Here is a 12905-nt window from a genome sequence, read left to right on the forward strand (position 1 = left end):
CCCGCCCGCCCCTGCGGGGCTGGCTCCCTCTCCCTCCGCCGGGTCCTCGGGTTATCCGGCCCATCCCCCACCACCGGCGGCGCGGCCCCAACCAATCTCTGGGTCCCAGCTAGTGCCCGCAGACTGCTGCCACCATACTGGATACCCCAGACTCAGCTTTTCAGGTCCTCGGAGTCCCCCAGATCTTCAAACATCCCATCAGGCCCTACACCCACCCTAAAATGACTATGCCGCTCAGATCCCTCACCCAGCCTGACCCCATCATCCCAGTCTCTCCTTCCCAGCATCCCTCCCCCACCCGCTTCCACCTGCTCTTCAGATACCCCCTAGCTCCTTCTCCTTCCTATTTCTACCTACCTGTCCTGGCCCTCAGGTCTTCCCATCGCTAAGATTCCGCCCCCTTCCCTTTTCACCTTTATTTGGGGGGATGGGGAAGTAGGGTGGTCAGACAAGGGGCAGCAGTTACCAGCAGATAAAGGGCAATGGAAGGAAATATAATCATAGCGCCCCCCCCCTCGTGTTCCTGATCTGGTTTCCCCCTCCCCTCCCCTTTGCCCTTCCCAACTCATTGTGCCCCAGCTTCAGGGAGCAAATTCCCCTTCACGTCTGCTGGTGGAGGGCAGGTGGGAAGGGACCATTTTGTGGACTTTCCTAGGCAGTTCCTAGGCCAAAATCCCAGGGAAGGGGCCGTGGAGTGGAATGGGCTCTGGGAGACGTTGGCCGCCTCCCCTCCCCTGAGAGCCCTCATCTAGGTCACCAGGGCCTCTTGACCTTGGCCTGAAGCAGCACTTCAGTGGCTCACATTCCACCTGCACAGGGATTGGGCCCAGCAGCCCTCATCCTCAGCCTGGTGTCTCCTCAGTTCTTGGGGGAGAGGGTGGGAAGGACACACCTGACTGGGTTGATGCCCTCTTCCCTGCCCGTGCCCACCCCTAGTGGGTATTTACGGACTTGTCCCTGGGGAGTGGGTTGTGCAAGAGAAGAGGCTCTGACCCTGGAAGAAGGACTCAAGGAAGGCAGGGACCAGTCTCAGGGGGTGGATGCTGGGGTAATCAGCCCGCAAGTCATCCTCAGGGCGCTGGGTCCTCAGCCACTCAGGGGAGCAGGCTGGGGTGATGGGGTGGGAGGAAGACAGAATCAGGGGCCTCCCCTCTCCCCTCTCCATCCTGCTCCTCTCTCCCTATTATTTTAATCTACTTAAGTTTCCTAGCCCAGATTGGGTTTCTGTTTGGGCTGACTTCCATTCCCCACCCAGCATGGGAGGAAGCCCAGGGACTGAGAATCCTGGGGCAGAGTTGGGGAGGGGGTGTCTCTGGATAGGAAGGGCCGAACACTGGAGACTGGGAGCTGAGAGCAGTCATCTGTCTCCTTTTTCTGATTAAAGTCCGTCTCCAGTTTGGTCTGTCTTTCTTTCTGCCAAACACATCATCCATTCACACAGATAAACACCCAGCTGAAGATTACACAACCTGGCCACTCGACGTCAGCAGAACCCCCGACACAGAAATGTTGATACATAAATGATATACACACAGCACATGATACTCTTTCACACTCCACCCATGCACAGATTGATCACAGCCTGCCTAGACACACACACAGACACACCCATTCTCCCCATTTGGCTATTCCTGGGCTTTCAGGACGTGAACTTGAGCCACTAGAAAGGCTGCTTCTAGCCAATGGCAGGCAGGCCAAGACGTTGACACTTGTCAGTAAGACCAGTGACCTGAACCTGGTCATGGTCCTGCCTCTGCCACTACCACCTGGGCAGCACATTTCCCAGGATGCTAGAGCCCCTTTCCTGGCATTGCCCACCCAGCCAGGGAGGCTACTGGGAGAGAGAGGGAAGACAGGATGTGTGGGCTTTCCAGACTTGAACCACCTTCCTCCCTCTGCTTCACATTCCTGCCTCTGGTGTCTTACTTGGAACCATGAAGTCCTAGGCCCAAGGAGGGGCTCAGCTGAGGAGCTCAGGACCTTCCAAGTCCCCAGCAACTGTTTTTTACTTGAGCCTTCCACCTGGAAGATAAGGTTTCACTCTAGTTTGGTTCCATTTTTATGAGAAGTGCAGAGGATCCCCCAGCCCTCCTCAGCCTCAGCTGCATTCCAGTCTCCCCTTTCCCTGGCTGCCAGGGGCCAGAAGGGAGGAGGACTGTGCAGAGAGGCAGTGTTGTTTTGCCTCCAGGCCCCTGGCTTTATCCCCTGATAACAGAAAGCCTCAGCGAGAAACTCCCCTCCTCATGTGAACTCTTGGCAGGAGACTGCAAAGACATCTGCTGACCCAGGGTGGGGGCAGAGCCTGCTTCTAATCCCGCCCAGCCCCACAGCCCTGCCCCAGAAGCCTTGTGGTCAGGGAAGGTTCAGGCCAACCCAGCTTCTTAGGTTCCCCCTCTTATCCCCCATTATCTGCTAGAGCCCCCTACTCTCTCCTGAGTATTGACTCCTTCTAGAAACTGTTGCCTTAAAGAGGTCCAGGGAGTGAGTATGTTAAGGTAACTTGGAGCCCAGAGATGGACTCTGGGATCATCTGTCTCCTGGGACCAGAAGCTTAGCTTAGTAGACAGTCTTGCCCCAGAGAGGAGGTTAAAAAACACACACACACACACAAAGGCCCTAACTGAAGGCTCTAGGATCTGGGGTGCTTTGAGACTTCCTGTCAGTGTGCCTCTGGTGGATTGGCCGAGCTGTAGGAGATAGGTCAGGGTGACAGAGTGGGTCTTCAGCGTATGAGGAACCAAGACAGGAGTCCAGGTTCAAGTTCCAGCTCTCCTATTAACTCATGGTGTGACCTTAGGCACACTGCTCCCACTTTTTGTCAAATGGGAGTCCTGGGCCAGTCTATCCCTCAGGTCCCTTCCAGTGCTGTGAAGATTGGGCTGGGAGGAAATCAGAGGATGGAGACTCAGAGCCCCCAGGATACTGAAGGATAAGGAAGAGGCCCTGGCGATTTTGGTTCAACCCAGCTCCTGCCACTGGGGGGGTGATGGACATGAGCTTGTGCTGGGGCTCCTGGCTCACCCCAGCCTGCCTCCACAGATGGACCCTGTACAGAAGGCTGTGCTTTCCCACACTTTTGGGGGACCCTTGCTCAAGACTAAGAGGCCCATCATTTCCTGTAATGTCTGTCAGATCCGCTTCAATTCTCAGGTAAGAAGCCCAGCCACCCACCCACTCAATGGGTGGAGCAGAAGCAGCCAGGGGATCTTGGGAGAGGACATAGGCTGGGAACTCTGGGTAAGGGGCAGGGGTTAAGGGACTGTCAGGGACAGAGCAGGGAATGGGGTACTGTAGGAGGGCATGCAATGACAGAAGGCACTTGAGAAGCCTGCTAAGGCGGAGCCCTCCTCCCTGAGGACTACTGTATCTCTGGCTCAGAACTTCTTGGAGCACAGGTGGCCATCGGTGTCCGGGTGGGAATGTGGCCCCTGGCCCACTGGTCCTTGGGTGCGGAACTGAGTTAGGTTATTGGCTCCCCTGCCACGCCTGTGCCCTCCTTGGCCTCTGCTGAACTCTCCCTGGCCCATCCACTTCCCTTTAACCTCCTGGCTTCCTCCTTTCTCCCCCTCCTCCCTCCAAATCACACACACAAAGCCTGACCCCCACTCCCTCCCATGGGACTTTCCCATGGGGAGAAGCCACCAAGAACTCAGAACCCGGGTGTCTGGCCTCCCAGATTTCCTCCCTCCAAGGCTCCCTTGGGACTTCTGTGTGGGTTTAGAGGGGGCTTTGTGAGATGCAGGTTCCAAGAGCTTTTGGAGAAAAACAGCAGAGCCTCATTCTGCTGAGTATGGGAAAATAAAGCATATTCTGTTTGTCTACCCAGCCCACACATGTACACACCATGCTGCCAGGCTCTGAACACCACTGCCCCACCCCTAGGCTGTCGGTCTTTTTTTCTGCCTATCCACGCCTTTTATTTCTACTCTATTCCTGTCTGGGTGACCTTGTAGCTCCAGGATTGTGTGCTCTTAGCAGGGGGTACACATGGGGGTGGGGGGGGCCAGGACCAACCCAGCTTTAGGCCTCCCCTTCACCTCAACTCCAGGCATCCCCTCTCCCAACCCAGGCTCCACTCATTGGTGGAAGGTGGAAGACCAGAGGGGTGGGGGCCAATGGCAGGCAGCCCTCCCTTCTGTTTGCCCTCCCTATCCTTCCCCAACCAAGAGGCTCTGTTTTGACAGCTGTCTCTGCTGCTTTTCTGTCTCCAGAGCTGGGCTTGGGGCCAGGGTCCTCCAGGGTGTCTGCAGAGCCTACAGGGAAAATGAGACCCAGGGGACAGAAGCCAGTGTAGCGCCCAGGCCCCAGAGCTTCTGGGGTTCCCAGGCTGAAGGTAGAAGCAGCACAGGCTGGATCCTGGGACCAGGGGACACAAGCCTGGGGTCTAAGAGGATGCTAACTGGCCTGATTGCTAGGCCCCTCCCACTTGGGATTCTGTAGGTGTGATGTCCTCCCCTCTCACCTCAGGACTAGGTGGGAAGCCTGAATCAGCAACCAGGCCCTGGGTGTGGTAGTGGGTGGAGTCTGAGCTCAAACTTGAGAAGCTAGTCGGAGCCCCCGGGAGTAAGCAGGTCTCCTTGGCATGGGGCTTTACATCTCGCTGGTGTAGGGAGAGATTCCCTGCATCCTGCTGAGACCACCCCAGGACCTGAAAGAGCTCTGTGGGCAGAATTGTCAGATGAAAGGTGATCTCAGTTTCCGTTTTCTTTCTCCATCCCCACAGAGCCAGGCTGAGGCACACTACAAGGGTAATCGCCACGCCCGAAGAGTCAAAGGCATTGAGGCTGCCAAGACCCGAGGCAGGGAGCCTGGCATCCGGGAACCTGGAGACACAGCTCCCACAGGCAGCACCCCCGCAAATGGGGAGGGTGTAGCCCCCCACCCAGGTATGTCTGACGCTCCTACATTCTTCAACGGATCTTGTCTCCCCTGTCATTTCCCCAATTCCCAGAACTCTCCTCTGCTTTCATCTCTCTCTTCCTCAGCCCCCACCTCACCCCCACCCCCACCCAAGGTGAGTCCTGGAGCCAAGTACAGTGATGCAAAATTTCCATTCTGTCACCCCATCCGCACCCCAGGTCCTCTCAACAGAGTTCCCACTGTCTATCCTCCCCACTGCCCAGTGACTCAGAGAGGGGCTAGGGTGAGGCCACCTGGCAAACTTCCTCAAGAAAAAGGGAACCATCAGATCCAGGGAGAGGCCCCTCATCTTGGGAAGAGGGGCAGGGGAGGGAGTCAGGATGTCTGAGGACGTGCACATGAGGGCTGCTGTCAGGAAAGACTGCAAGTCCAGGACCCCCAGGCAATTTCATGGATAATCTTGGGTAGATCTTCTGACCTCTCCGGGCCAGAGTTTTCTCTCCTGGGAAATAGGGGAGGGAAACATTAAGATCTTTGAGGTCTTTTCCGGGTTTACAGAAGGCAACTCTGAGATTCTTTCTCCCTCATGGCTAGTGGCCATCTTCAACCATATTCCCAGCCAAGAAACTGGGAAGAAGGAATATCATGACTGGAAGATATGAGCCACCCCCATGCTAGGATTACCACATCAGATGTCAGTCATGGCCAACTCCAGAGAGACCCAGCAACCTAGTTCCCCCTTCTCCTTGCCTGTCCTTCCTGCGCCACTAAGCAGAATGAGAAACAAGCATCTGTACCACCAGCTTGGGAACCAGGCACACACCCCCCTAAGGGACGCACAGATAGGGTGGGCAGGTGAGCTGAGTTTTAACTGTGCTCTGGCTGCTTCTTAGCCTAATCATCTTGGGTGAATTCGATAACATCTCAGTAAAGAGGGGATGATGGTGGTGGTAGGTCACATTTCCTCAGTAGCACTGTTCTAGTGCTTTATGCATGTTACCTCACTCAATTCCTGGTGCTCTCTCTAAAGAGATCAGGATGCCTGCCCCGCTTTTGTGAGCCATTAAGTCCTATCCAGACCGAGATGTGCTGTCTGGATCGAGATTGAGATGAAGGATGTCAGAAATGAATAAGGGAAATAAAGGGAAACGCCACACTGTGCACTAGCAAGCGGACACCTGCAGGGGTCAGGAGGTCCCCTCCCATCAGCTTCCCACCCCCACCGCCAGCCTCCTCAGGAGCCAGCCTCCCCATGACCCGGAAACTGGATCAGCTACTGGAGCAAGAATGGGAGCGCTAGAGTTTCCCCTGTACAGAGGCCAGAACCCAGTGCTGAGGCCTAGGCCTGTGCATCTTTAATCGAGTCATGAATTATAGAGCAGCCCGCATCCTTGTCTCTATCCTCTCCGGTTCTGCTGTCTCTGTTTCCCTTTACGATGTCTGTGTCTGTCTCCCCCAACCTCTCCTTGCTCATCCCGCCTCTGTGCCTTCCTAGAGGTCTTGGGCATATGCCTCCCTGGGTACTGGGCAGGACCCTGGGAAGGGGGCTGGCCAGGCAGGAAGCCCAGGCTGGCTGGCAGGCCATTGAGGGGTGAATCCTTGTTCCATGCCTCTCCCCCTGGCGAGGCTGACCTCTCCCCCCTGGCAAGGCTGGCTATCAGCTTCACCCTGAAGGGGACACCAGTGGAGCTGGACCTCCCACCATTCCCAGCTTATGGAGAGTGAGCCAGGCCTCAGTCTCACACCCAGCCTGGAGCAGCTGGACCACATCTGGCTCTGGCCCAGGGCATGAGAGCATGCATGTTGTCACAGGGTGGGGACTCCTGGGCCCTTGCCCTCCAGGAAATGGGGTGGGTCTCCTCCACATAGAGTCTTCTCCAAAAGCCACCTGGAGTGATCCCTATGTCTCTCCCCCAACAACAGTTTCCATGGAGAATGGACAGGGTCCAGCCCCAGGATCCCCAGAGAAACAGCCCGGCTCCCCATCCCCTCCCAGCGTTCCGGAGACGGGTCAGGGTGCAAGCAAAGGCGAAGCGGGGACTCCAGCTTCAGCTTCCCTGCCTGGGGGGAGCAAGGAAGAGGAGGAAAAGGCCAAGCGGCTGCTCTACTGTGCTCTGTGCAAGGTGGCAGTGAACTCCCTGTCCCAGCTGGAAGCGCACAACAAAGGTATGGCCCCTGCCCCCTCCCGCCCCCCCCCAGGTCCCCTGTCCCAGCCCGCTCCTGCTCCCTACATCCGGACTCTCCTAGCTTTGAATACCCATGTACCCTCTAAGATCTCCGTCCCTCCCTCCCTAGTCATCTCCACCATTCCTTAGTCCCTTACTGCCTCAGTCCTCCTCCCACCTTACTTCTTTCACCTATGACTCTCTCCGGACCCACCCTTTGCTTACTTGGGTAGGAGGATCCCAAGGGACTTGGAACCACCCAACCCTCCCCACCCCACCCCCACACACACACACACACACATACTCACACTTGATGCTTCCCATACTGTAATTGGGAATGTGGGTATTTGAGGCCTAGTAGGCCTGGAGAACTTTTCCTTCGCTCCTTACCTTCTGCTCTCTGTGGGTTTCAGGTACTAAGCACAAGACAATTCTGGAGGCCCGAAGTGGGCTGGGCCCCATCAAAGCTTACCCTCGGCTGGGGCCTACCACTCCTGGGGAACCAGAGGCCCCTGCCCAGGACCGAACCTTCCACTGTGAGATCTGCAATGTCAAGGTCAACTCGGAGGTCCAACTGAAACAGGTGGGTCCAAGGCCCTTCCCAGGAATTCTGGGGAGTTCCCACCCCCCCCCCCACCCCCTCTAAGAGGGAAGGGAGAATAGAGAATTTGAGTGAGGACTCTTGTAAGGGGCTGCCCTTGGTGCTGCAGAAGGGGCGGGGCCAGGCACTTGGGCTGTGATTACCCGTCTTATGGCCCTGCCTCCCGGTAGTTGCTCCTTTCCTGGGGGCTCACAGTGCCTTACCCACTCACCCCTGCAGCACATTTCCAGCCGCCGGCACCGAGATGGCGTGGCCGGGAAGCCCAACCCGCTACTGAGCCGTCACAAGAAGCCTAGGGGCGCGGCGGAGCTGGCGGTAAGGCGCTGGGGGCTGCAACATTCGGAACTGGGGAACCGGTGCAGGGAGAGAAGGGTCACCCGGGGAAAAGGTGGGGTTTACTGGGCCAAACGATGACTTCTCCCTCTCTCTTCCCGTCTCCTCCCCCACCCCTGCAGAGCACATTGACTTTCTCCAAGGAGCTGCCCAAGTCCCTGGCCGGCGGCCTGCTCCCCAGCCCCCTGGCGGTGGCTGCGGTAATGGCAGCGGCAGCAGGCTCCCCGCTGTCCCTGCGCCCAGCTCCAGCAGCTCCTCTTCTCCAGGGACCGCCCATCACCCACCCCTTGCTCCACCCGGCCCCCGGGCCCATCCGAACGGCGCATGGACCCATCCTGTTCTCCCCCTACTGACCGGAACCCTGAACCCCCTCCCGCTCAATGCCCCCATCTACAGCCGGGACCCAGGCTTCCTCCTGGCACTCCCTGAATGATCTCTCTCCTCCCCACCCCCCACCCCGAGGTACGGGGTTCCAGGAAAGGGGAGGGGTGATGGGGGAGGGGGGCTTTAGAAGGGGGGGAACACCCCAGATCTCAGGGAACCCCGCCCCCTGCCCTTTCCTCTCCCCTAGAAAAGGGGGGGCCGTCTCACCCGGAGCCCCCTTGGAGACACCCCCCCTCCCAAAAGCCATGTCCATCCAAGCCCTTCCCCCCAAACCTAGCACAAAACGGGGTTCACAAGCCATGGTCGGGGTCCAGGGGGCAGAAATGGATTTTCTTGGCAATAAGCGGACTCTGGGACTCCGGCCCCCTACCCCAAAATTGAAGAGCTTCCGTGAACACCCCCGTCCTCCACAGGGGGAGGGGAATAGGCGGGATCCCTCATAAGCACTTTGGTTTTACCGCCTGCAACCTCACTGTGCCCGCCCCGCACCATGCTCCTGCCCCAGGTCTAGCTGGGCCCAAGTGCAGGTGCAGCACTTGGAGGCATCTCTGGCACTTGGGTGGGACCAAGTAGATGCCCCTATAGACCCTTCCCTCACCTTCCTCCCCAGTCCGGGTTCCATTCTTTTCACCAGCACCCATCGCCCAAGGGGTACCGAGGGGGGCAAGGGGTGTCCAGTCCAAGCCCACCCCCGCCTCGCCTTCCGCAAAACTGTGAGCAAAAAGCAATAGAAGCCTCGCCCCCGCCCCTTTCCGCAGGATTTGCAGTCTGTAGCCTCCCCCATCCCAGTCCCTAGACCTAATAGCTGTCCCCTCCCACCAGACACCACAGTACGACTTGGGCGGGGGCATGACCTCCCCCCACCCCCTGTGATTTCCGTATTGTCAGCCCTTCCAAACACTGACCCGGGAGGGGGACGGCCCCCCACTGGCCTTCAACTCTTTCTGCTTGATAATGTAGCAACCCTGACCCCCACCCATGTCTTTCCCTTTTCCCTCTCCCTGACAATAAAGTCTGGATTCGTTGCCCTCTGTTCTCCAGACTCAGACTTTCCATCTTTGCCCGCTGTTTTGGGGAGCAAGGACACCGGGACATGTATCTGTATGGTGAGGGAGACTGACACACAGGAAATGGGATCAGAAGGACGGGGATAGGGAAATGGGGGTGGGAGGAGGCAAGATCTGAGGCTTGTGCAAAGCGAGCAGAGGTTCCCCATCCCACTCACTCCCCCCTTGGGCCCAGCTCAAGTGTAAACTTGGCCTTAGGGAATCATTCTGAGCCCAGGTCTCGGATTGCAGCCACGGCTGTTGCGAATTCTCTGCAACTCCACCAGGCGGCGCCAACCACATGAAAAAGGAGTCTCCCCTAGTCTAAGACTCACCTGCAATGTGTCTCGCGAATCTAGGGAGTCAGAGCTAGCTCAAAGGGAAGAATCAAGGTTTTGTGCCTCTGGTGGGAAACCCACGCCAGAAACACAGGAGACATGAGAAGTGGGGGCAGGGAATGGGAATCTGAGCTCTATGCTCTGCTCTATGGTCTGTGGGACAGGAGAGCACACTCCTCTCTCACATAACGGGGGTGAGGGGAACATAGGTGTCCTATTCCCAGAATCTCCAGAATTCAGTTCAACCACACACTCCCAAGAGTAGCTAGTGGCTCTCTCTAGGCCTGCTGGGTGATCAAAAAAAGAAACAAAAAAAGACCAGGCCAGCCATGGCTGGTGTGGCTCAGTTGGTTTGAGTGTCCTCCGGTACACTGAAAGGTCATGGGCTTGATTCCTGGTCAGGGCACATACCCAGGCTCAGGTTCGATCCTTGGTCTAGGGCAGTGATGGCAAACCTTTTGAGCTCGACGTGTCAGCATTTTGAAAAACCCTAACTTAATTCTGGTGCCGTGTCACATATAGAAACTTTTTGATATTTGCAACCATAGTAAAACAAAGATTTATATTTTTGATATTTATTTTATATATTTAAATGCCATTTAACAAAGAAAAATCAACCAAAACAATGAGTTCGCATGTCACCTCTGACACCCGTGTCATAGGTTCGCCATCACTGGTCTAGGTGCCACGAAAGGAAGGCAGCGTGTCCTTGTCTCTGTCTCCGTCTCTCCCTCTCCCTTCCTCTCTCTCTGAAATCAGCAAGATCATCTCCTCAGTGAGGCCTTAAAAAAAGTCCATGGGAGGGGTGGGTACAGGGTGGAGGGGGTCAATAGGAAAAAAATGGGAGACATCTGTAATACTTTTAACAATAAAGATAAGGCTTAAAAAAAAAAAAAAAAAGGCCAGACTAGCCCTAGCTGGTTTGGCTCAGTGGATAGAGCGTTGGCCTGCGAACTGAAGGTCCTGGGTTCGATTCCAGTCACAGAGCACATGCCTGGGTTGTGGGCTGGATCCTCAGTGTGCGGCGTAAGGGGGCAGCCAACCAATGATTTTCTGTCATCATTGATATTTCCATCTCTCTCCCCCTTCCTTTCTGAAATCAACAAAAAAAATTTAAAATTTTTTTTTAAAAAGCCAGACAAGAACTCGGAATGGCCATGGGTCCTTCTGAGTGTCATCTTTGCTCATTTCTCTCTTTACCCCCTTTTCAGTCTTAGAGGAGAAAAGGAGGGCGGGTGATGGCTCCGAAAGAGGAAGGAAAGGGGAATAGGGGCTGCCTGGATTTGTCAACTGTGAAGTCAGGTTGGAGCTTACTGTGGGTTCATGGAACCCAACAAGGACTTTTGGGTTTGCTTGTTTGTGTTAGGTCTTTCTAGCTAAAAATAATCTATATAATGAAAGCCCAAGCAACCATCTTGGCAGAATGACCAGAACAACAGGTCGCTATGATGTGCACTGACCACCAGGGGGCAGATGCTCAATGCAGGAGCTTCCCCCTGGTGGTCAGTGTGCTCCCACAGGGGGAGCACGGCTCAGCCAGAAGCCGGGCTCACGGCTGGAGAGCGCAGCAGCGGTGGCAGGAGTCTCTCCTGCCTCTGTGGCAGCACTAAGGAGCAGCAAACCGAGTGGTAACGAGCCTTCTGCTAAGGAGCAGTGAGCTGAGCATAGGAGCGAGGGATCCCGGATTGTGAGAGGGATGTCTGCCAAGGGGTCCCAGACTGTGAGAGGGCGCAGGCCGGGCTGAGGGACCCCCGCCTCTGCCGCAGTACACAAATTTCATGCACCAGGCCTCTAGTAATAATAATAATAATAATAATAATAAATTACAGGCAGAGACTGTATATGCAGAAGTCTCGCCCTGTGTATCCAGAAAGGCAGGGTCAGGGTCACATGTGGGGAGAGATAGGGATGCTGGAAGAAATTGGGGTTAGAGAAGCTGGGATACTAGCATTGTCCACAACCACCTCAAACCTAGTCTAAAACTGACTTCATGATTTAATTCTTCCCTAAACCTGTCACGCTCCCCACATTCCCTACCTTATTAAGAGAACCACCACCCACCTGGAAAACTGGGATTCATCCTAGTCTTCCTTCTTTCCAACCCTTCATCAAAGGGGTCACTAAATAAGTCCTGTTTGACTTCTTAACAACCTGCAGGTCCTGATCACTGTTCTCTATCCCCACAACCACTGCCCTAACCAGGACTGGCCACATACTTTGTGGGGTCCAGTGCAAAATAAAAAAAGCAGAACCCCGTGTTCAAAAAAGATCTCAAGACAGTGACTGCAGAACATTAAACCAAGCACTGGACGTTGGCCCAGTGCAATGAACAGGTAACATGCTCATGAAGTTGACTCTGGCCCTAGCTCAGGCCCTGTCCTGCCTGTCTCTTGTCTGAACTGTAGTGCCTCTACTGCTCTCTCTCATTTCTGATCTGCAAGCTTTCACTTCTTCTTTTTTTTAAGGCTTTTAAAATAACATTTATTTATTTTTTAAAATATATTTTATTGATTTTTTACAGAGAGGAAGGGAGAGGAATAAAGAGTTAGAAACATCGATGTGAGAGAAACATCGATCAACTGCCTCCTGCACACCTCCTACTGGGGATGTGCCTGCAACCAAGGTACATGCCATTGACCGGGATCGAACCTGGAACCTTTCAGTCCGCAGGCCGACACTGTATCCACTGAGCCAAACCGGTTACAGCTAACATTTATTCTTTTAAAGTTAACATGTGCATATATAGGAAACTGAAAAACACAAGCAAAGAACTAAGCCATCCATAATCACAAGCAGTTTAGTCTGACGTGTCTAAGTCCTGTGTATCTACACAACCAAGCTTTCATTTTTATGTAATTAAGATGGTACAGTTATGTATCATGCTTTCTCACACATCATGAATATTTACCATTTCAAAGTCCCAAAGCTATGAGTATTTTGATAACCAAGAATACCCAACATCAACTCAGTCTGGAAGAAAATGTAATCCTGCCTTACTTGGTGACAAAAATTTCACAAAGAACAAAAATAGCAACAAACCTCTAGATAAAAGATATTCACAAAGTTACAATTAATATAATGCGTTCCCTTCATGTTCCATTAAAAATGAGACCCAAAGCAAGAGTACACAAAGTATAATGCTTCTAAGAGAATTATGATTTATACTTTAAAATATTAG

The 12905-nt window shown here is 54.5% G+C and overlaps 1 protein-coding gene across 5 annotated transcripts in view; it reads left to right on the forward strand.

Moving 5' to 3' along the window:
* Positions 1-9378, forward strand: part of ZNF385A (zinc finger protein 385A) — a 20382-nt gene extending 11004 nt beyond the window's left edge. For 4 of the 5 annotated variants that reach the window (XM_006756933.2, XM_015559565.1, XM_015559567.1 and 1 more), the window contains exons 3-8: positions 3040-3150; positions 4724-4886; positions 6784-7026; positions 7439-7608; positions 7846-7941; positions 8082-9378. In XM_006756933.2, the coding sequence (XP_006756996.1) occupies positions 3040-3150; positions 4724-4886; positions 6784-7026; positions 7439-7608; positions 7846-7941; positions 8082-8312 (1014 nt within the window). In that variant the 3' untranslated portion in view covers positions 8313-9378. The remainder of the gene's footprint in view (positions 1-3039; positions 3151-4723; positions 4887-6783; positions 7027-7438; positions 7609-7845; positions 7942-8081) is intronic. The other variant, XM_015559568.1, reaches the window with a different exon arrangement.
* Positions 9379-12905: the final 3527 nt, after the last annotated feature.

The sequence above is a fragment of the Myotis davidii genome, unplaced genomic scaffold (assembly GCF_000327345.1).
Source record: "Myotis davidii unplaced genomic scaffold, ASM32734v1 scaffold233, whole genome shotgun sequence".
Classification (NCBI taxonomy): Eukaryota; Metazoa; Chordata; class Mammalia; order Chiroptera; family Vespertilionidae; genus Myotis; species Myotis davidii.